The sequence below is a fragment of the Panthera tigris genome, chromosome D3 (assembly GCF_018350195.1).
Source record: "Panthera tigris isolate Pti1 chromosome D3, P.tigris_Pti1_mat1.1, whole genome shotgun sequence".
Lineage (NCBI taxonomy): Eukaryota > Metazoa > Chordata > Mammalia > Carnivora > Felidae > Panthera > Panthera tigris.
Window position 1 is genome coordinate 28,168,061 of NC_056671.1, and position 20,815 is coordinate 28,188,875.

General features: G+C 52.9%; 1 protein-coding gene across 7 annotated transcripts in view; it reads left to right on the forward strand.

The window, feature by feature from the left end:
* The window catches only part of TXNRD2 (thioredoxin reductase 2), a 51,677-nt gene that overhangs the window by 18,363 nt on the left and 12,499 nt on the right, over positions 1–20,815 (forward strand). For all 7 annotated transcript variants that reach the window (XM_042962920.1, XM_042962924.1, XM_042962921.1 and 4 more), the window contains 4 exons: positions 1,569–1,639; positions 10,922–10,941; positions 11,732–11,823; positions 14,125–14,299. In XM_042962920.1, the coding sequence (XP_042818854.1) occupies positions 1,569–1,639; positions 10,922–10,941; positions 11,732–11,823; positions 14,125–14,299 (358 nt within the window). The remainder of the gene's footprint in view (positions 1–1,568; positions 1,640–10,921; positions 10,942–11,731; positions 11,824–14,124; positions 14,300–20,815) is intronic.

A 20,815-nucleotide genomic window follows, 5' to 3' on the forward strand; every position in this document is an offset into this window, starting at 1 on the left:
CCCCTGGCCCCGTCTTACTTGAGGGTGCTTCTCTGCCCTCACCCCCACAAGGAAGGTGGAGCTAGGGAAGGGGCTCTCCAGTCAGGGTAGTGGAGAGCGGGATGGGAAGCAGGAAGCGGTTTGGCTGAGGTCACAACCACATGGGTCTCACAGGGGAACCTGGGAACCAGGTGGCACAAGCCCTGAGCCTCCACATGGGCTGTGGTGAAGTTAATGAGGCCAGTGGATTTCCCAGGCATGGAGGCTGCTTCTGCCTCCTAGTTAGACAGGACAGAGCACAGATGGAGGAGGAACAAGGGAGTGGTTCTGTTTCTCCTCAGATGCTTAAATCCTAAGCCTCTACTTTTAATTCGATGCTTTCTCTGGAAATGGGGAACAGAGGGGGCACAGAGGGAAATGTACACCTCCAGTCCTCAGAGGCTACCATGCCTCCCTTCCAGCTGTCAGGCCCTCAAGAGCAGCCTCCAGAGGAGACAGGTGGCTTGTGCACAGAGGTGGCCCTTGGGCAGATTATGTGGCTCTGTAGGGTGGCAGGGTGCTATTGTACAAGGTAGCTACAACAGACGGGAAAGGTGGGTGACCCTTAGTGACCCCCACACCCATCAGCCAAGCCCACATTGGTTCTGCTTAAAGCCCCTGAAGGCCACAGTCAGCTCCCAGGAGCTGGGCAGTCGTCTCAGGCAAACCTGCATATGTGCCAGGGTGCCCTGCAGAGGCAACAGGCCTGGGCCCACCGTGCTGGACCTCAGCTGGGCAGCCACCATGTCTCCATTCGCTCAGAGGAGGACAGAGCAGGAGCTTCCCGGTGCAGGGGGAGTCAGCTTGGTGGCCACTCCACCCTCCCATCACCCACCTCCACCACACCCTCTCTGGGTGCCTGCCAAGAGTTGCTTATGTTTTAGGCCCTTTGATTTCCAGACCTTTCAGTTTTCTTTGCACAACCCCGAGAAATTCCTGACTTTATTTTTATTGCCAATTGGAATCATAAACTGTTTGCAGTCTGCTTCCTCTCCACCAGCACATCTTACTCTTCTTACTCTCATGGGCTGCTGAGAGGACGCTGGTCCTTGTGTCTCCCCAGTCTGCTTGGCAGTCCCTCTTGGGCTCCTCTGGGATTCAGGAGAGTCTGTACAATTCCCAGGCTCCCTCAAGAGTGCCCAATAGCATCCAGCCTTCAGCCTTGTGCCTTTGGAGCCAGCCTGTCCCTTTATGCCCTGACTCACTCTGCTCCTCACCTGCCCTCCTCTCAGCCCGGGTCTGGATCAAGGGGAAGGCCCCAGAGAGCAGGGAGAGCCATGCCCCAGCTCCCCAGCCACCTCATACAGCCAAGGTGTGCTGGGGTGCTTTGCCCAGTAGTGGATGGCACACTGAGTCAGATATAGCCTGGTCACCTGTCCCCAGAGGCTAAACCTGAAGAAAAGTCTGTGGAGCAAGGAAGTGCACCCATGTGTGAGCCGGGGTGGTTCTGGCTGAGTTGCGTCTACAAAATGGTCATCCTCTTTGGGGGAAGTCTCTAGGAACAGGCTAGGTGATGCTCTTCTCACACTGATCCTTTTTTTTCTGGGTAGATCGAAGGCGCCTTGGAATATGGAATTACAAGTGACGACATCTTCTGGCTGAAGGAGTCCCCTGGAAAAACGTAAGACCTGGCATGGGCCTTAGTGGAAATCCTCTTGTTCACAGTTGCAAACATCAGGGCCATTTAGAACCATATGTTAGTCCTGTCTCTCTAGTCCATTCTTTCTTATCTACTGGAAAGAAGGAAAGGGAACATGGTTCTTGTGCCCCTTGGTGGGGCTGTTGACATACTGCATCCTGTGACTGTCTTAGAAGTGATGACACAAGTATTACAAAATGCATCAGCCAACTGTCTAGGGCAGCGGTTTTCAAATAGGGTTCTTGGAGCCCCCAGGGTATCAGTGGGTCCTGTTAAGGACATCACAGAGGAAGGATATTCAAGAAGGAGAAGGTAAGGCCAGGTCATTAGGGAAAGCCACTGACCTCTCCTTGGGCCTTGATTTCCCCTTTCCTCTGGTTTACACCTTGGGCTTCCCTGAAATTCAGCAAAGGCTCCAAAGTTCTCAGAAACCATAGCCCAGTTGTGGAAATAAGACTTGAAGTGTGTGAGTGTTTTTACACTTCCTGAGCAGGTGATAATGCACTAAATGCACTTCCTGTACCCACAGAGCAGGCTGTTAAGGGGGAGGGGGGGTTTCAGGTCCAGACAACTCTTGTGAGCGGCGTTGGGGGTAGTAGTTGGGGGGGTGGGGGACTTCATGCTTGCAGGGACTGGAAAGGCCACCAGAGGGCAGCAGAGGCTTGATCGTCAGTAGACGCTCGGTGGCCTTGGGACTTGGTTTTGAGAATATACATACATACACACGGGGTGGAAAAGCGAGGAAAAGTGCGAAGGTAAATGGGGGTGTGTGTGCAAGTGTATGTGTGTAGGCACGGGTGTGCTCTGTTTATTACTGTTTCACTCTTCATGAGGCATCTCTGTTCGCAGCCGGGGCTTGATTCCCTTGAATGGATGTGATGTAGTTTATCTTTTCATGACTCATGAGCATCTCCCTAGTCTCTTTTTGTCATCATCATGAAATGCTGCAGTGAAAACCTTTGACGTGCATCTTATTACTGTCATAATGCTTCTTGCATGTTATATACACCTGTCAGGGGTGTTTCCTACAGGTAGAGAACCCAGGTGCAGGGGTAGGTGCTCTTCACACCTTCACCCATGCTGCTAGCAGGCGCTCCCTCCTGGTGGGCTGCACCAGCTTACAGGTGCGCTTCTGCCTGCTGTCCCCCTTCGCCCTGCCTGGGACTTCAGCTTTTTCATGAGCTGTAAAACAGAAGGGAACCTCTCCCCCTGCTCCTTTGGGGTGAGCACCACTTGTTTGTGCCCAAGGCCTATGTGGTCCCTCCCAGTGACTGTGGTCAAGCTCATGCAGGTTTGCATCCCTCTGTCCATCACCTTCTACCAGTTCCCCCAGCTGTGGTTTGTCTTTCTACTTGGGGGTACTTTTTCATACAGAAGTTTGTAGTTTTCATGTTGTCACGTTGATCATTTTTTTCCTCTATGCCGAAATTTCTGAGTTATCTTTTCTTTTATCATCAGCCAATTGGTTAAACATGGCCTGATTTTATTTGGATTTGCTATTATTAGTCATCATTTCACATATTTATTAGTCATTTAAAACTGAGTGTGTTGGGGCGCCTGGGTGGCTCGGTTGAGTGTCCAACTTCGGCTCAGGTCATGATGTCACAGCTCGTGAGTTCGAGCCCCGTGTTGGGCCATGTGCTACAGCTGGGAGCCTGGAGCCTGCTTCGGATTCTGTGTCTTCCTCTCTCTCTGCCCCTTACCCACTCACATTCTGTCTCTGTCTCTCTCAAAAATAAACATTTTTAAAAAATTAAAAAAAAACTGAGTGTGTCTGTGAATGTGTGTGAGAGAGTGTGCGTGTGTGTGTGTGCGTGTGTGTGTGTGTGTGTGTGTGAGAGAGAGAGAGAGAGAAAGAGTGTGTGTGTGTGTGTGTGTGTCTGTGTGTTGTCAGCTTGGTCCTTGGCCCACTTTCTATCCGGTTTTCCTTTTTTCTTATCTGTTTCTTATCTTCCAGCTGGTTTGCGTATTAAGGCTGTGATCCCATGTCGTTTATACTGCAGATTTTCTCAGCTTGTCATGTCGTTTAACTTGTGTGATGTACAAATGGTTTTTTTTTAACTTTTTTTTTTTTTTTTTTTTTTTTTTAACGTACCTTAGATCTCTTTTTACACTTAATGGCTTTTAGATTTATTGCATGTTCAGGAAGGCCTGCTCCACCCCCAAGATTGTTTTTGAAAAAGAGCCCCTGTATTTTCCTTTAGGCCTTCCACAGGTCAGATTTTCCTTTGTGACCTTGAGGTATTTGCAGTTCATCTGTGATATGGTATGGTGTGGTATGGTGTGGAATGGAGTGGAGGAGTGTGGTGTGGAATGGTGTGGTGTGGAGTAGAGGGTGTGGTGTGGAGGGGTGTGGTGTGGAGGGGTGTGGAGTGGAGGGGTGTGGTCTTAAATGGTGTGTGGCGTGGAGCGGTGTGGAGTGGAATGGAGTGGAGAGATGTGGGTGGTGTGGTATGTGGAGTGGAATGGAGTGGTGTGTGGTATGGAGTGGTAGAGAACAGGCTTCTAGGGTTCCCGTGTCGCTGACCACTCACCCTTGAGCCAGGCTGAAAGCTCCATCCCCGAGTGGAATCCCGGTCCTGCTCTGGCTCCTGGCTCCCACTTTCCTGTATCACTGGCGCAAGTGCCTGGCGTTGGCTTCAGATCTTCTTAGTTTTCTTTCGCATTGATTCCTCTGGGTGGAATGTAGACCTGGTTTGCCAGCCTCTCCACAGTGGTCTGCTGGACCCGTGGTTCAGCCTTGAATGTGCAAGTGCCTGGGAGGCCAGCTCCCTGCACGGAACTTGTGTCCTGTCTGAGGCTGCCATGCGCTTCAGTTGTCTCGGCCCATGACCAAAGGCCAGCATTTTCTGAATCCCAGTCTTTTGTCACATTAGTTCCTGCATATTCTGTTGTTTTCTTTTGTTTGCTCTTTTCCCATTACATTTTTTTTTAAACTTTTTTTTTTAACGTTTTATTTATTTTTGAGACAGGGAGAGACAGAGCATGAACGGGGGAGGGTCAGAGAGAGGGAGACACAGAATCTGAAACAGGCTCCAGGCTCTGAGCTGTCAGCACAGAGCCCGATACAGGGCTCGAACTCACGGACCGCGAGATCATGACCTGAGCCGAAGTCAGCCGCTTAACCGACTGAGCCACCCAGGCGTCCCCCCCATTACATTTTAAAAGTGGTGTCTTCAGTGCCCAGGAAGGGGTCGGTTTCTAGTGATTCTCTCCCTAGCCACTGGTCATGGAGGCTGGGAGTGTGGAGAGGCTGGCCTAGGCCATCACTCAGGGCTGGGGAGGGCAGGAGGCGCAGGCATGGTGGGTGCCACCGGTGCTCAGCCTGGTGGCCCAACCTGTGGGCCCCTCCTCTGTGACCGAGTGCCTGGGCAGTGGCCTGCTCCACTGGGAAGACACCACCCCAGATATTTTGGTCAGGAAAGAAAGTGCTGTGTTTATTTTCTTCAGAAAAAAAACATTTAGAAGATTTTTTTTTTTTTTTTAAAAAGCTCTTTCGTTTAGAAGGAATCTAGGTATGTTATTGTTTAAGAAAAAAGTGTTTGCAATGTATCAGTCACCCGTTTCGTTCTGAGCATGATTTATGTGAGGAAATGGTTTTTTTTAAAAATTAAGCTGGAGATATATCCCTGTACGATGCTTCTGTGAAAATGCGGCTTTTGTCCGGTGCTGTTAATGCAAGTTGTAACAGTGTGATATGGGAGTCAGTGTTTACATGCTACATTCCTCTGCTGCAGTCAAAATAAGCCCGGAGGGTCTACAGTAGCATTTCTGTATTTTATCAGCTTGGGCTGGGGCTGAGGGGGAGGCCTCTGCTCACACTTGGAGGGGCTGTTTCTGCCAGATTTATTTGCCTTATAAATATTCCCTGTGTTTATTTTAACTTGCTTTTAAAATGGAGCTGAAATTAATATGGACCTGAGGGCTGCCCCCCGGCCCTGTAGTGCCTCCCACAGCCAGGCCGGGCATTTCTGCTTGGTCCCATCGGGAGGCCCAGCCGGTGGTGGAGGGTGCCCAGAGAGCCTGGGCTCCGCCTGCAGCGGGTGCCGTCCCCACTGGCCTCTGGGTGGGCACGTCCGGCCCCACGTCCCTTATGGGTTCTACAGCATGCACAGGGCCTTCCTCCCTTCGTCCCTCCCCATGACGGGGCACAGGCAGCATCTGAGACCTTTCAGGATGTATCGGAGTGGGGCACAGTGGCGACTAGCCCTTCGTGAGGCCTGTGTCCTATGGTTGCTCCACGTCTTTGCCCCCTCAAGGCTTGAACCCCAGTGGCCATAGAGGTGTTGTAGGCTCACAGACATTTGAGGAGTGCCCCTATCCTCCTTTGCTCGAATCCAGGTCTGGGGAACCTAAGGCTGGATAGATGGTAGAGAGGGGATGATGAAGCCCAAGCCCAGTTGGTGGAAAGAATTAAACACCCTTCACTACACAGCTGGATTACCCCAAAGGTAACAGATCATGTGTAGAAAACTCTAGCATATGCAGTGTGAGCTCCCAAGTCCATGAGCAGGACCCTGTGAGGCCAGGGGGGAGATGCATCCCGGCTGCCCAGACCCTCAGAACCACACCCCGACCTGAGGCATCCACTCAGCCTAGGCTACCCGAATGCCAGCTTTGTGTCTGGCTTGTTTGGCTTTTCCATTGTTCTTTTTTCTTCATTTTTCTGGGTAAATCCAGGGCAGGTTGAGGAGGAACAGGAAGTGAGGAGGATTCTGGGAGAAGAACAGGGTCCCCTAGGCAGGTAGTAGGAGCCCCTTCGGAAGGAATGCTCAGGGGGATTATGGCCACTTCAAGAAACTATCCACCACCAGTGGAGGAAATGGGGGTGCAGGGTGTGCACTGCCCTGCATGGGGAAGCTTGGAGAAGGCATGCAACTCTCCCTGCCCCAGCTGTCCAGCCTGTCTGGCAGGTGGAGGGAGGGTGGAAGGGAGAAAGGGAGGCCGACTCACCACAATGCTTTCAAGGAGGCAGGCACTGGGGTATCTGGATCCTTGTGCACCCAGGCAGCTTGGCTCCGCCTTTGATCACACAGCCGGGTGACCTTGGTTCACTCACCTGGAGGGTCACCCCCTCTTTCAGGCCTTCTGGACCCGGGCATCCTGGCTGGGACTTGGGCCCAGCTGCCCAGCCTGCCTGGGCCAGGATCCTCAGGTCTGTGCACGCTGTGACTATTCAGGCAGTCTAAAGGTGAGGAATTGAGGTCACTCTGCTCCAGACCCCCTTGGCTCCCTGGCCCAGCTGGTCAGCACTCACACCTAGGGTTCACGCCATGTCTGCAAGGCCAGCTCTGTGCATAGGTGGGCTCTGAGCGGGGAGCTTTGGGGTGACTTAAGTACTGTCACCTTTCTCTGACGTAAGAGGACTTGAATGAGACTGGAGTCACCTAGGGGCGGCTCTTCTCCCACGTTGGCCTGACACACAACTGAGTTGCTGTTTCCAGGTCACAGCCTGGACCCGGCTGTTCCCACTCGCCAGCCCAGGACTGTCCGCTCTCCCACAGCTGCACAGCCTGGCCCTCTCTGTCCTCGGACCCTACTGCTCTGTGAGGCAGAGTGTTTTTGTAACTCAAGCTGATTTAACACTGCCTGTCAGAGTTGGTCCTAAGAGTTTTTTTTTTTGTTTTGTTTTGTTTTTTTTTTGTGACCCTTATTTTAAGTCTGGAATCTGACTAGGTTTTGTGATCATTTTTCTCTCTCCCTGAGCACAAAAGGGAAGAATATAAAATTTATCTTGTGAAGAACCACAGCCGTTTGGTTAGGAAAACTCACTCCTGCGAATTTTCTCATTTCCTGCTTAACCTCCACGTTCATTTGGTGTGACAGCCTTGTGTCTAGCAAAAGGGAGACCAGCTATCTGCCTGACACTTGGCTACCAGCCTGTAAAGCCCCACTGACCATCTCCCTGGCATGTCTAAGACATGCCGGGCTTAGGGGCTGAGGAAGACAACTCCTCCAGGTGGCATCTGTTATGAGGCCAGAACACAGAGGCTCTGGCTAGGCGGAGGGGGGCCCAGTGTCAGGCCCTGAGGGGTGGGATGGGTCTGGCAGATCCCAGGCAAGCCCGGAGCCAGCCCCCACTGGGGAGGGGGCCTTGGGGCCCCCCACCCTCCTTGCTGCCTCCCTGGGGCACCTGAGCTCACAGCTCGTTTGGCATTTCCTGCACTGGTGGGGCCGCCAAGGAGCCAGGTGCCTGCCGTGAGGGCCTCACTTTGTGTGGGTGTTCCCTTTGGGGAGCGGATCAGGGGCCTTCAAACTCGAGAGGCAGGTGGAGGGCTCTTTAAGCTGGGGCTTCATGGGTCTGAATTAAGGCTTTTGTTTCTGCTTCCTCCCCCATTCAGATTTTGAACAAGAAAGCCTGCCCTGTGATTAGGCTAATCCCACAGTAGTTATACCTTCGCATGAAATGTTTGCACACCGAAGGGCACAGAGAGCAGAGCTGCCCAGAACACACGTAAAATTGAATCAGGGGCTCCCAGGATGCAGGGTAGTGATTTCCCATGTGGACTGATACCCTTGTGTCTGGGTCTCTTACTGTAGTGACAAGGTGAGTGTTGCCAGGCCTCAGAGGCTCACTCGGGCCCTTCCCCCAGATCCAACAAGCTGGTCCTGACTTCTTCTGGCAGCACCCCTGTCCTCCTGTGGCTGGCCAGGGCCAGCAGTGGTCATCGTGCCTTGGCAGCTGACCTCATGGTTCCCAGGCCCCCTTCCTGGCCAAGAGTCCCTTAGCAGCCAGTGGAACTTGTCTGCAGTTTCAAAGCTACCAATAAAAACAAAACAGTGCCCCTGTCTTCTGGCAGCCCCCCACCCCTCGTGATCTGGAGGCTCCGGTGTCTGTCTGTTTTTGCTTTGGCATTTTCCTACTTTAGCTCATTTGAAGAGAGTTCTTGGATCCTGTTTTCTGCAAAGAATAATGATTATTTGATAAATTGGGCACAGGGATGGAGTGAAAACCAATACTCACAAAGACAAGAAGAGACCCAAAATTACCTTCAAGAAAGCAGGATGCTTGCTTGTTTATGAGATTTCAGCTATACACATGCAGTTAAGGACACCCACTTAGGAATGGCTGAGCTGGTGCCTGCTGTCTCCCAGATGTGTCCTCCATCGGCAATTCAAAGCTGGTGGCCTGAGGGGTGGGCACCGTGACTGTGAGGTGAGAGTAGGAGACCCAGAGCATTGAGGTGTCTCCATGGGAGGAGCTGGCTGCTCAGCACCTACATGACTGCCCACCCTACCTCCCCATCCAGCTCCCCATCCACATAGTGCAGGGGGTTGGGGAGTTACCCGGAGGCTGCAGAAACAAAACAGTTTTTTGCCAGAATCAGGAGACTACACTGCCGTGTCCTTGGCTATGTGATAAGAGGGCCTGGGGTTGTCCTGTATGCTGCACCCAGCAGCCAGCTGTCTCCCACTGGAGGGTCCACTTTACAGAGGCAAGAAGGCTCCAAGACAGGCAGGGACAGCCCCGCTGTCCAATGGAGGGCCTCCCCTAGTGCCTGCATGGCCTGCCTGGCTGGGAGGCGGTTGGCCTGCGCCATCACCACCACCAGAAGCAGGGAGCAAAGGGCACTGCATGTTTGGCATTGATGCTTTTACCCAACTTCATTCTTGCATTTAAGGCAGGATGTTCAAAGCAGTTAAATTCTGCTTGTATTTTAAGTAACTTGTAATTTCCTATCTTAAAGAAAGGCTTATACCTTTCACTGCATATATCAAGCACAAAAGAAGTTAGGTTACATAATTTTGAAAATGTACCTATACAGAGACATATATATTACACATATACGTGGCTATGTACACACGTGGATACACGTGCACTCCAACATGTCTATTTCTTAAACATTGGCAGGCTCGGATGGAGCTCTGAATGCATCTCCGTGCTTCTGGCCAGCCGCGGGGCCATGTCCCTCTCAACTTTTTCACATACGGAGCTCTGTTCACTCACTTCAAATATGAATCCAGCACAGTTCTATCCCCAGCTCCTGAGAGGAAGCCGTGTGCCGATTGTTCCCCGCAGGGCACCTTCAGCAATATTCCATGGGATACGCTGCTTTTTGAAATGGAATTATATCATTAGTACTTGCTGGGATTAGCGCTGACATTGGGCTTATCCATCCTTACATCACCTCCTCTTGTTCAAAGGCTGAAGGGGTGATCTGACAAGCCCACCCACATGTTACCACCCGGGCTGGGAATATTCATTCTGTGTTAGGTTCTGTGCACAAGTGTGGATGTGTGCTTGTGTGCATGTGTGTTCATGCATGCAGAGTGGAGCTGAATAACAGGAGAGGATTTATTCTACTAGGGCAAATATTTCATTTTATTTTTTATTTTTTAATAATTTTTTTAAGCTTATTATGAGAGAGAGACTGAGAGAGTGTGAGCTGGGAGTCGGGGGCGGGGGGGCAGAGAGAGAGAGAGAGAAAATTCCAAGCAGGCTCTGCAACATCAGTGCAGAGCCCAACATGGGGCTCGAAACCGTGAAACTGCATGATCATGACCTGAGCCAAAATCAAGTATCAGACATTCAACCAACTAAGCCACCTAGATGCTCCTATTAGGGCAAATATTTTAAGTGACTCTGCTCAGTGCCTGTGTCCCCCTCTGCCTTCAGGTGCCCTCATCCTTGCTCAGGGGAGCTGGCTCTCCTGGCCCTGGCCTGTGTGTGGTGGCACTGGGCAGGCACGTGTGGACCTTTCCAGCCTGGCCTTCCATGGTCCAAGAATGTTCTGACTATAACTGATGCTTTCCCAGAACCTTCCCCACTGTCTGGTGTCCTCCCTGTCCTGCAAAGCATCTCCATTTCCATCCTGGCCACAGGAGGTCCAGAGGGACCCCATGGCAGAACTTACATTAGGACAGAAGGAAAACCATTCCACTTCTAATGAGATTTTTCTTACCATGTCCACAGACTCTGTGTTGATCCCACTCCCAGGACCTTGCACAGGATGTGCTGTTTTGTCACTGACCACTCACATCCTTCACCACCAGGCAATTTCCCGATTTAGTGACATAGTGTTTGTCCTTTATTTCACAGTCGGAGCCTCTGGGAAGTGGGTTTTGTACCTTGGGACAACCTGTTTGAACAGTTAGCCTCAGCTGACTCATCAGCAGTGACACATCAGCTGACCAGGCCCCTTGCACGAAAGCTGAGGGCCCCATCCCCACTGCGGGCGCCCCACTTAGACAGCTGCTCATGTGTCATGGTGGGCCATGTGCGGGACTCACCATTCTTTCTCTGTGTGTCCGTTCCTCTAACAGGTTGGTGGTCGGAGCCAGCTGTATCCTTTGCTGGTGTGCAGGTGACAGCCGGCTATGCTCACACTCCCTACGGCCCCTCCTGCACTGCTCTCCCTTCCGCCAAGGCCTACACTCTGCCGCCTGGATCCCAGCTCTTATAGGGCCACTCAGGGCAGATGACCTGTACTCAGGGGACAATTTGAGCCTGACCTTTGAGGCTAGGGCTTCCTGGAGACATTTCCTCAGCCACACACTGAGATGGCTGAGCCAGTCGGGGCAGCTGGACACAGCCGTGAGGCAGGTGGTGCTCCCTTGAGAGAAGCCCCAGCCAGGCCCGTTCCTTCAGAGGGAGCAGTAAAACCAGAGAGGGTCAAGAGAGGAGCCATGGGAGGATCTGAGGTCAGGAGAGGGGCTATCTGATGGAAGATGAAAGCTGGGGCTGCTAGCTGGGAATACGGGTCGAAAGCAGCTGTTTCATGTCTTTCATGTAGGAAACTCTTCCTTGCTGTCGCTACTCAGACTCCTTGGAGGGGGAGCCTGTCCCGAAAGGCTGAGATTAAACTCCAGGGAGCCTGCACAAATGCCCCATGGAGGCAGAAGCTGCCAGGGCACTGGGTGCTGGAGGGTGCCCACAGTGCTGTCACTGCACCTCCAGAGGCCACACCTCACCTTGGGTGTGCATTTGTGGGATGGGCGTATGGGAGGGGGTCTTTGTGTCTCCTTCAGGCTGACTGGGGATTGGTGGGGGAGTGGGTGGCTGGCCATGGCACTGGGGTCTCTCCACTTGGCTCCTGATGTCATGATCCATTAGCATTCCTCAGCCTCTGGCAGATGTGGCCCTAGAGTGTGCTGGCTTCCTCACTGGGCTCGGACTGGATACCACTGTCATGATGAGAAGCATCCCCCTCCGGGGCTTTGACCAGGTATGGCTCTGTGTGCCCCCACTCCCACCTTGTGCTCTCCCCAGGGGACTGCATATCCTCGGCCAGCTGCCCCGGCCCAGACAGGTGCAGGTATGGGCTGGGAATGAGGTCTCAGTCTTTAGAAACTGGCCCTTGAGTTGAATAAGGAGATTGTCCCTGAAATATAAAACACCCACCCAAGTGTGGAAAGGAACATGGAACAGGCACATGGAACAGGCACATGGAACACGTTGCAGCCTCCCACTGGACCTAAGGGCACCCCGGGCCAGCCTCACAGACTGCGAGGTTGAGTCACCCCTTCCCATCTCTCCATTAATGAGAAGGCGAGTGTTGGCTGAAGCACTGTCCTCTGTCTCCCTTGCCAAGCCCTTCTGGTGTCCAAGTGCGGTGCTGCCTCCTCAAGGTCAATACTAGGTGGGGAAGCAGTTGCTAGACTGGTGAGGCCCTGGGTGACCACCTCAGGAGATGAAAGCCCCTGGCAGCATTCCCAGTCACCCACCATAGACTAAAAAAATGTAACTCATGAATCAGGATGAGCGTTTGGTGGTTTTCCTGGCCAGTGGTCCACCCCGAGCACTTGGAGCATCCACACAGTCTTTCAGGGCCTACCAGTTTGATGTCCTGTCCACTGTGCAGGGCCAACACCGCACGCAGTCTTCCTGTCAGTCGGCCACTCCTGAGCTTCCAGGCAGGAGCTCAGAGAGCCACCCTGTGGGGACTAAAGAGTGCAGGTTGTCCTGATACAGATCTGGGGCATAGACACCCTTGCTAATGGCGAGACACAGGTACCAGCACTGACTACAGATGCATCCGTGTTAGGAGCACATGGTTTGGTGTGTGTGTGTGTGTGTGTGTGTGTGTGTGTGTGTGTGTGTTTAACTAAAAACTCTTCAAGGGAAAGTCATCCATTAAAACCCACGTCTGGGGCTGTCACTGCTAAGATGTCCTATGTCCTTCCCCCATGTCCCTGAGAAGAAGACAGACCCCTGTCCATCTGCACTCTGGGCTCTCGGGGCTGGCAAGGTCTCACAGAGGGAAGCAGTGAGCCTGCCATGTCCAGTCTCCAGCCCCCCCCCCCCCAGCAGACACAGAGACCTGTCCCTCTGTCCTGTGCCAGCCACTCCATTTTACTTCACTCATTGCCTCTGCACTGAGCACCTGCAACAGGGCTGCAGCATCCAGGGAAGGTCTCTGTGCCTTGGGCTATGGGTAGAGTGTGCCGGGCAGCAAACAGGAGTCACAGGAGGCCGCACTGCAGGATGCAGATGCGGACAAGGGGCATGTAGGGATGAGGACCACTCAAAGGACTGGCCTTAGCACTGAGCCTGGGCAGAAGCTGGAGAATGATGAGAAGGGATGCCCTGGGACACAGTGGTGAGGCCAGGTGGCCCAGGCCCTGCTCTGCCTCAGAGAAGGATGTGAAGGCCTGGTAGCAGGCCTAGGGCCAGTGGTCTTGCCATGTGGCTCAATTTGACTCAGTAGTTCTCCCTCAGACTGTGACAGAGACTTCAGGCTTGTCAGGCATCCAGAGGGATCAACAGCCTACACTCCTTGTGACTGGTGTGACAATCCTGAACAGGCAGGCCTCTTTATCGTGTGTGTCTCTAAATGAACAGACACCAGAGGATTTAAACAGTGGCTTTTATTTTTCCTAAAAGAAAAAGCTGTGTCTGACTGGAGCTCTGGCCTGCACAAGCCCCCACAGTGGCACCAGGAACCAGGCCTCCATCTGCAGCCAGTTGGTGCAGAGCCTTCTGGGCTGGGAGGAGGGAGCCCTCTCTGCAGACACCCCAGCCAGCCCCATGGCCCCACCATACCTGCTACCTTGTACCTCTTAGTGGGGAGTAGAGGTACCCACCTAGTGTCCCAGTTCCCCCAATGGTAGAGGAGGTGACAGCATTTGGCAGGGGCGGAGGGGTGGCGAGTCTAGAGCCAAAGTGCGATCTGGTTTAGGCAGGCCAGAGCCCCCAGGAGAAGGGGGTGCTTCTCTGTCATTGCTTTTAGTAAAGACTTAGCATCTAGAAAGGAGTCTAAAGGTCAAGTGCATCCTAACCAAAGGGCCTCAGGCCCTTGGATTTGGAACCAGGGAGCATCAGATGCGCTCCCGGCTCAGCCCTCAGTTCCTCAGTTCCTCTGTGTGAGGAGGGGCACTGGACCTTCTCCTTTGGAGGAACCTTTATTGGGCTCTTCTAGGGCCTTTTCAAGCAGGCAGGAGACCAAGTCCTTTCTTCCTACAGTCCTCAGTAGCGGACATTCTCACTGCTACCTGGTCCTCACAGCATGTCTTCTTGTGCTTTGCAGCAAATGTCTTCCTTGGTCACAGAGTACATGGCCTCTCAAGGCACCAGGTTCCTGAAGCACTGTACCCCATCAAGAGTGCAGAAACTTCCAGACGGCCAACTCCAGGTCACCTGGGAGGACCTCACCTCTGGCAGGGAGAACATGGGCACCTTCAGCACTGTCCTGTGGGCCATAGGTAAGGGTGCACTGAGCCGCATGTGCACATACACAAGTGAGCCGTACATGGAGACCAGCAGCACCACCTCCCCTTCCTGCTGCCTCCAGGGCTCCCCTCGTTCTACTGGCTCTCAGGTGGGCCAGTCATTGCAGTCCACCTCTTAGGCCATGATAGTAGCCCGTGGGATTGCTTGCATTACCTCCCTGTGGGTTGCTTTGAGCTCCTCAGGAGTAGGGGTCTTACTGGCCTTTGTGGATGTCATACTTTGCAGATTTCCAAAGATGGCATCAGTGATAGGGCAGAGGCCTTGGGCCTTTCTCCGCCTTGCATGGGCTGGCTGCCACCTCACCCACAAGTGGTTGTATTCTCATTCTCCTATTCTCTGAGAGGCGTGGGTCCAGCTTTTTGTGGGGGTAAAGGCTGAGCAAGCATGGCTGGGCAAAATTAGACCATTGGTGACATGGCCAGACATACTCCTTCCCAGGCTGAATCCTCCTGCATCCCAAAGCCACCCCTGAGGGGCAGGATGGAGAGTGGGGATGCAGCGGGGTTGATACGGGCCCAGGGCCTGGGCCTGGGCTAGTCTGAGGGAGGGACGTGCACTTTGAGGAAAGGCACCCTGGCCGGGAGCCAGGCGGGAAGAACAGAGAGCTCAGCCATGGTTCCCACCATGAGCCTGCTTGTGACTGGGGCACGGTGGTGCTGTGAGTGGGCTGTGGTCGCTGAGGGCTGACAGGTTCTCGTTAGTGAGGGCGTGTGGCACTGGGTGCAGTACACCTGCTTGGACATCGTGCCCACCTGATACCTGTCTTCTAGGGTTGGAATCTCGTTTTCCTAAGCCTTCTGTCAACTTGCATGTGAAAAAAACAATTGAGGTCTTCCTTTCTCGAGGTCTTTAGTTCTCAGGGTCTCTCTGCACTGGGCCTGGTCAGCTCTCCCTCCGCTATGAGCTCAGAACCTGAGTAGCTATCTGTCTCATCATCTGCTTCCATGTCAGTTAATCGAATGTTTACTGAGGACTCCGAGGGGCTGTCCCATCAGCATTTGTCAAGACGTGGTCGGCCTGGTTCCCACATCCCTTGCAGTGAGCCGCCGGGAGGAACAGGGCTGCACCACACAGTGATGTACATCTGAGAAGCCTCTCTGGTTTTCTGAGTTCTCAGAACACTTGGAATCAGACAGTGAGATAAACTCTGGAGGAGTCAGAACCCTTCGCTTGTGTGTGGTCAACACGAGCAGATTTAAGGAGCAAGAAAATGCCTTGTAGTAAATTTAGTGCCTCTTGTCCAAAATTTAGCAAATGGCCACAGGAAATATTCTTGTTCAAATCATAAAACTAAATTTACTTTTATTAAGTAAAACCCACTTAGGTTTATTTTGTTGAACACTGTGAAAGGTTATATAACTATTCAGATCCAGAAGTGTAAATTGATATTTATCTTTTTTTTAAGTTTATTTACTTATTTTGAGAGAGAGAGAAAGAGAATCCCATGCAGGCTCTGTGCTGTCAGCATGGAGCCTGATGCAGGGCTCAATCTCCTAGAACTGTGAGATCATGACCTGAGCAAATACCAAGAGTTGGGCGCTTAACCAACTGAGCCACCCAGGCGCCCCTAAATTGACATTTATCTTAAACTCCATTCTAAAAGGTGAGGTGGCAAGTTTTTCCCCTGATAATGCTTTGGGCCTCCCCCGCCCCCCCCCCCAAAAATATGTCCCTTCTCTCACCTTTGGACAGAGGCAAAGGCCTGTGCCCATATGCCATCAGCAAAGCCCACACTGACGGCAGCAGCTCAGAGGGCAAGGGGCCATGCCCTCAGAAGGCTGCGAGTTCCTCCAAGCTTGGAGGGTCCCTGGTGGGCAACAAGCAGGGCCCCTGGCGCGCAAACCTACTCTCCCCCGCCAGGAGTCCATTTTATTTTTTGTATTTTCAAAAAGAGCATCCCCCAGACAGTCTGCCCAACGTGATTGATGCTGGGGGTGGAAGCTTTTCACAGTCCTTGGCCTTTGACCTTGCTTCCCGAAGCGGCGCTGTGGTGGCGGCGGTTTCTGGCACGCCTTCTGGGGCTGTACGGGCATGTGCTGACTTTGCTGCTCACTCCCGGGCCAGGTTTTGTAAACAATCAGGAGCCACTTCCCAGTTTAACAACTGGGAATGTTTTCTGCTGGTTTACCCCATAAGCCTTTATCCAAGCATTATTTCTGCTTACAATAAAAGATGATCCAATCCAGGACGTTAAAATAAAACACCCTGGGGGCTGAAGGGCTGGTACCACAAATGGCTCCTGGACCATAGTTCTGCCTCAGCAGCGAGCCCTGTGTGCACACAACCTGGGTAAAAGCAGGACAGAAGGATGCCCCTCGTGCCCTGTGGACACACTGAGGGCTGGGACGAGCTTCTGTCGCGTTGAGCTGCCCTTGTGCCTGGTGTCTTGGTCACGGCCGGTGAGGACAGCATCCATAGGGATGGAGAAGTGGGCCCTGCAGTCTACAAGCCGAAGAGGACTCCAAGCCTCTTCCTCGGCCCAGCCTTGATCTCCACGTGGTGGATTAAATACATTAGCAGTTAAAGCAGTTAATTGCTGTGCAGGGGGCCAGCTCATTGTTTGTCTCTGAATCACCCACCCACACCAGGTGTCTCAGATAATAGACTGGGAACTCGCAGCAAGGAGGATTTCCTGTCTGCAGATGTGCCGATTACGGTGCTGAGTGAAGACAGTCAGCCTGCGCTGCGCCGCGGGCTCGAATTCACCCTGTGCAGTTAACCAGTTGTGGCCTGAATCCTCAGCTGTCTGGGGGAGCAGGAGCAGGACAGGGCATCCGAGTGGACACCTGGGTGTGTAAACACCTCTGAGCTGGAGCTCATCCTTAGCTTAGCTTAGACTTTGCTTCAGAGGATGGGCAAAGGGCCTCTGGAGTGAAGCCTTAGGAGAACCAGCAGTTAAAGCTGTCGCGTACCCCTCAGCACCTCAGAAGGCTTTCTATCCTTCCCTTGAAGGAAAGGTAGAGACTCTGGCGCATCCTTTCCTGAACCACAGGAGTCCTGCGCATGATCAGAAAGCCCAGACAGCTGGTGTTCCCACTGTCCGGAGTGCCAGGAAGGGCTGTCCTGGCCCTGCCTCAGGAGCCCAGTTGATCTGTTAGGAATCAGCCATTTCTTCTTCTTCGGACTTTGTCTTAGCAGGAGAGCTGGTGTCGTCCACCTGTGTGTAAAGCCTAAGGATGACTTCTGAGCCTCTAAAATGGCATAAAGGGAGGCAGCAGGCACTGCAGGCCTGGCTTTCCCACTTCTAATCCAACCACCATACTGAGGACCCCGCTTCCTATTCAGTCCACCTGAACAGAATGTGCACATAGACCACGGCCAGGGAGGTGGTGGCGTCCGTGGAGACAACACTGGGGGCCTGTAGTGTCCAGGGAGTGGAATGCATTTGCCCAGGAGGGGCTGCAGCCTGGGGCTCCCCTCTCTATCCTGGGAACTGCTTGCTCTGGTTTACATGAGGCCATTTGCTTAGTTAGTCACGTTCAACCTCAGCCGATGGCTCTCTCATGCCACAGACATGCCCCATTCAAGTCCTATGGGCTATCCACCCCACCCCCACCCCCTAGGGCTGAGGGGCAGCACTGGGAGCTGGAGGCAAAACAGAAGCAAGCGCCCCCACCCCTCTCCCGCAGACTCTAGGAATTCATGGGTGGGAGTGCTCTGAGTCCAGCAAGATGGATGGGACAGTCCAGGCCTCAGTGCCTCCTGAAAGCTGTGAGTGGGGCCCAGGCTCTCCATGGCTGGCACTTTGATGTTGGAGAGGGGCTGGCAGGCTGAACACAGGTGCAACCTTGTTGAGAGAAGCCCAATCCAAGGCCAGCAGGCCTGTTCTTTGGGGGTGGCCTGCATCCTGCTGTGGCTGTAGGAAACTGCATGTGGCCATGTTCTTCCCAATGGGTACTCCGTAGTGGCCTGTCTGTGATGGGCCTAACTACCTGTGATGAGCCCACCCTTCTCCGCTCTCAAGGCCTTAAGGGAAGCATTGCTCTGCTTGTGAGCCTCTGATACTCTAACACCTTTTTATTTTAGTGTAAACGTCAAGTTTAATTAGCAACATGAAGAGAGAACCCAATCTGCTTGTGTATGTGGTTTGTTTTCTTGGAGGAGAAGACAGTCACGGAGCTCTTCCTGGGCCTGAGGCCACAGGCTTCCCCACCACACTATGTGGCCCCAGATGGTGCACCATATGGTCAGTGACTGTCATTTATCTCCGCTCTGGCTCACAGACTGTCCCCCTGCCCTCTGTGTGGGATGCCCTGCACAGCCAGGGGCCAAGAGCTATGCCAGGCTTGCGAGCTGGCTCCTCCGTGTATCCAGGGTCACCCCAATTTCCACAGCCATCAGATCCAGGCTGGCCTACCTTCATGCTCATGGTCATCCAGCAGAGTCTTTTTACCAAGTCAAATTCAATATTTATGGTTAGAACTTGGTGGAAACCAATTTCTTTAAAAAAAGAAAAAGGAAAAGAAAGCCCTGGTGAAAATGTTTCTAAACATAAGTGAACATCGTTTATATGCATTAATGTGCACTATCTAAATCTAAGTCCTACTGGGAACAACCAGCAGGAAGGTTATATTGACATTTGTAATTGTTACAGCAATAGTTACCACCTGCCAGGGAACATGTTCCTTCCTGGGGGTTCCAGTGGACCAGGCTGCAGCTGAACCTGAGCTGGACGCTCCACCAAGTTCTAGGGCTGACTGGTTTAGGGGCCCATGTGAGCTTATTTTATATGCTGTCAGTGCTGCATGCAAGCTTGAAAAGGAAAAACCCACATGTAGGGGCGTTGGTGACAGGTGTCATCAGGATGGCCAGGGGGGAGTGGCAGGTGCTCAGTGGTCATAGTGAGCCACTAGCCTCAAGTCATGATGAGGTCCTCAGGTCATACAAAGGCTCACTAATTTCATTTAGCAAACACTGAGCCCTGCCTGGGCCCCAGACCAGCAGGATCGATGCTCTGCCCTGCCCTTGGGGCGCTTTAGGTTGTGGCTAGGGTTCTGGGGCTCATGTAAAAAGGGCTATTCCAGAAAATAAAAGGAGCTCTTTGCCATCATTATCCTTTTCCCTAAAATCTCAAAGATGACAAGAGACATAATAAATTTTTAAAAGGTAGGTTTCAAGGGATCTGACTAGAGGTGCCAAAGGTGTGAGTTCCGCATTCTGTGTCTGGTCCAGGGTGCTGTGCAGGCCCAGCCCATGGGGGTGGCTGGCTGTGGGGGCCACGTATGTACCCCCCAGGAGGGTTGGTTCTCCATGAGCCCTTGTGAAGCCGCTGGTCCCTCATCCTCTTGGCACTGAGCTTCAGGCTGCTTCCTTTACACGCTGGCTGCGCCTGTCTGATCAGAGCCCCTCATTCGCGCTGTCATACTCCTGCTGCCACTTAAATCTTACCTCATTACACGGATTGCCCTTCACTCGTCGGAACGTGTGCTCCAGGCAGGCGTGAAATTGGAGGGAATGCCCGTTTTCCCATAACGGGGTGAAAGACACGCATGAAACTGCATGTGTCCAGTTGTCTGCATCCCTGTGCCCAGCTGAGCAGGTAGTAATGACCAACAGGCGCCGTCTGGGGGGTTTTCGACCTTCAGCCTTCTCCGGCCTTCTCCAGCTGGCTGGGTGAGCATCGTGGCCTAGCTGCCTCCCCTGGGCCAGCAGCAGCAGCTGGTGGGACTCCAGTGCAATGAGGGAGGGCTGGCCTGGTCCAGCTGCACTGAGAGCTCTCAGGCTGAATGCAGCTTCTTCTACCACTTCAGCACCCTGGGGTGTCCTGGATGCTGGGCACAGGGAGGGAGGCACTATCTTACCTTGGTGACACCAGGGCTCACGTGGTACCCTAGAGGGACTCAGGCCAGTGGGCAAAGCTGGGCCTGGTGAAGGAGGCAGCTTCAAGGGCCCATCCACATATTTATTCGCACATTGCCTCTGAGGAGGAAGTGAGAACATGTTTGCATCTAGAATCTTAATGCCCTGATTGTGGTAAATATGATGCAGTGGCATTCGCGTATCACATGAGAAGCTCTTACTTACAAGGCAATGAAGTTATGGAGATATGTATAAATGAATGAAAAAAAGGCAAGGAACTGGCAGTTCACAAAAGGAAATACAGCTAGTAAATACGTGGCCAAAAGTACTTAACTTTACTGGTAAATGTACTGGTAATCAAAGAAGCGAAAGTTAAAACAGCAGTGGGAGTGAAGGAGCAAGCCCAAGAAGGAGCCATCTGTCCAGGCACAACTCCCTGCCCTGCTCCGAGGAGGCCCCACCTGGCTGGCCAGCCTTCCTCTAAGGACCTGTCCCAAGGAACTAAACCAACATTTGGACAGACCGCCGTCTCCATCCCAGTGGTGTCCAGGGAGCAGAGATGTGGGAGTCAATCCAGGGGAGCCACTCAGCAGTGCTCAGCAAACCCGAGCCAGGTGCCAAAGAGCTGAGGCCCCAGGGAGCAATGGATCCCATTGGTCATAGAGCGCATGGCCTCCTGGGGGCGGGGG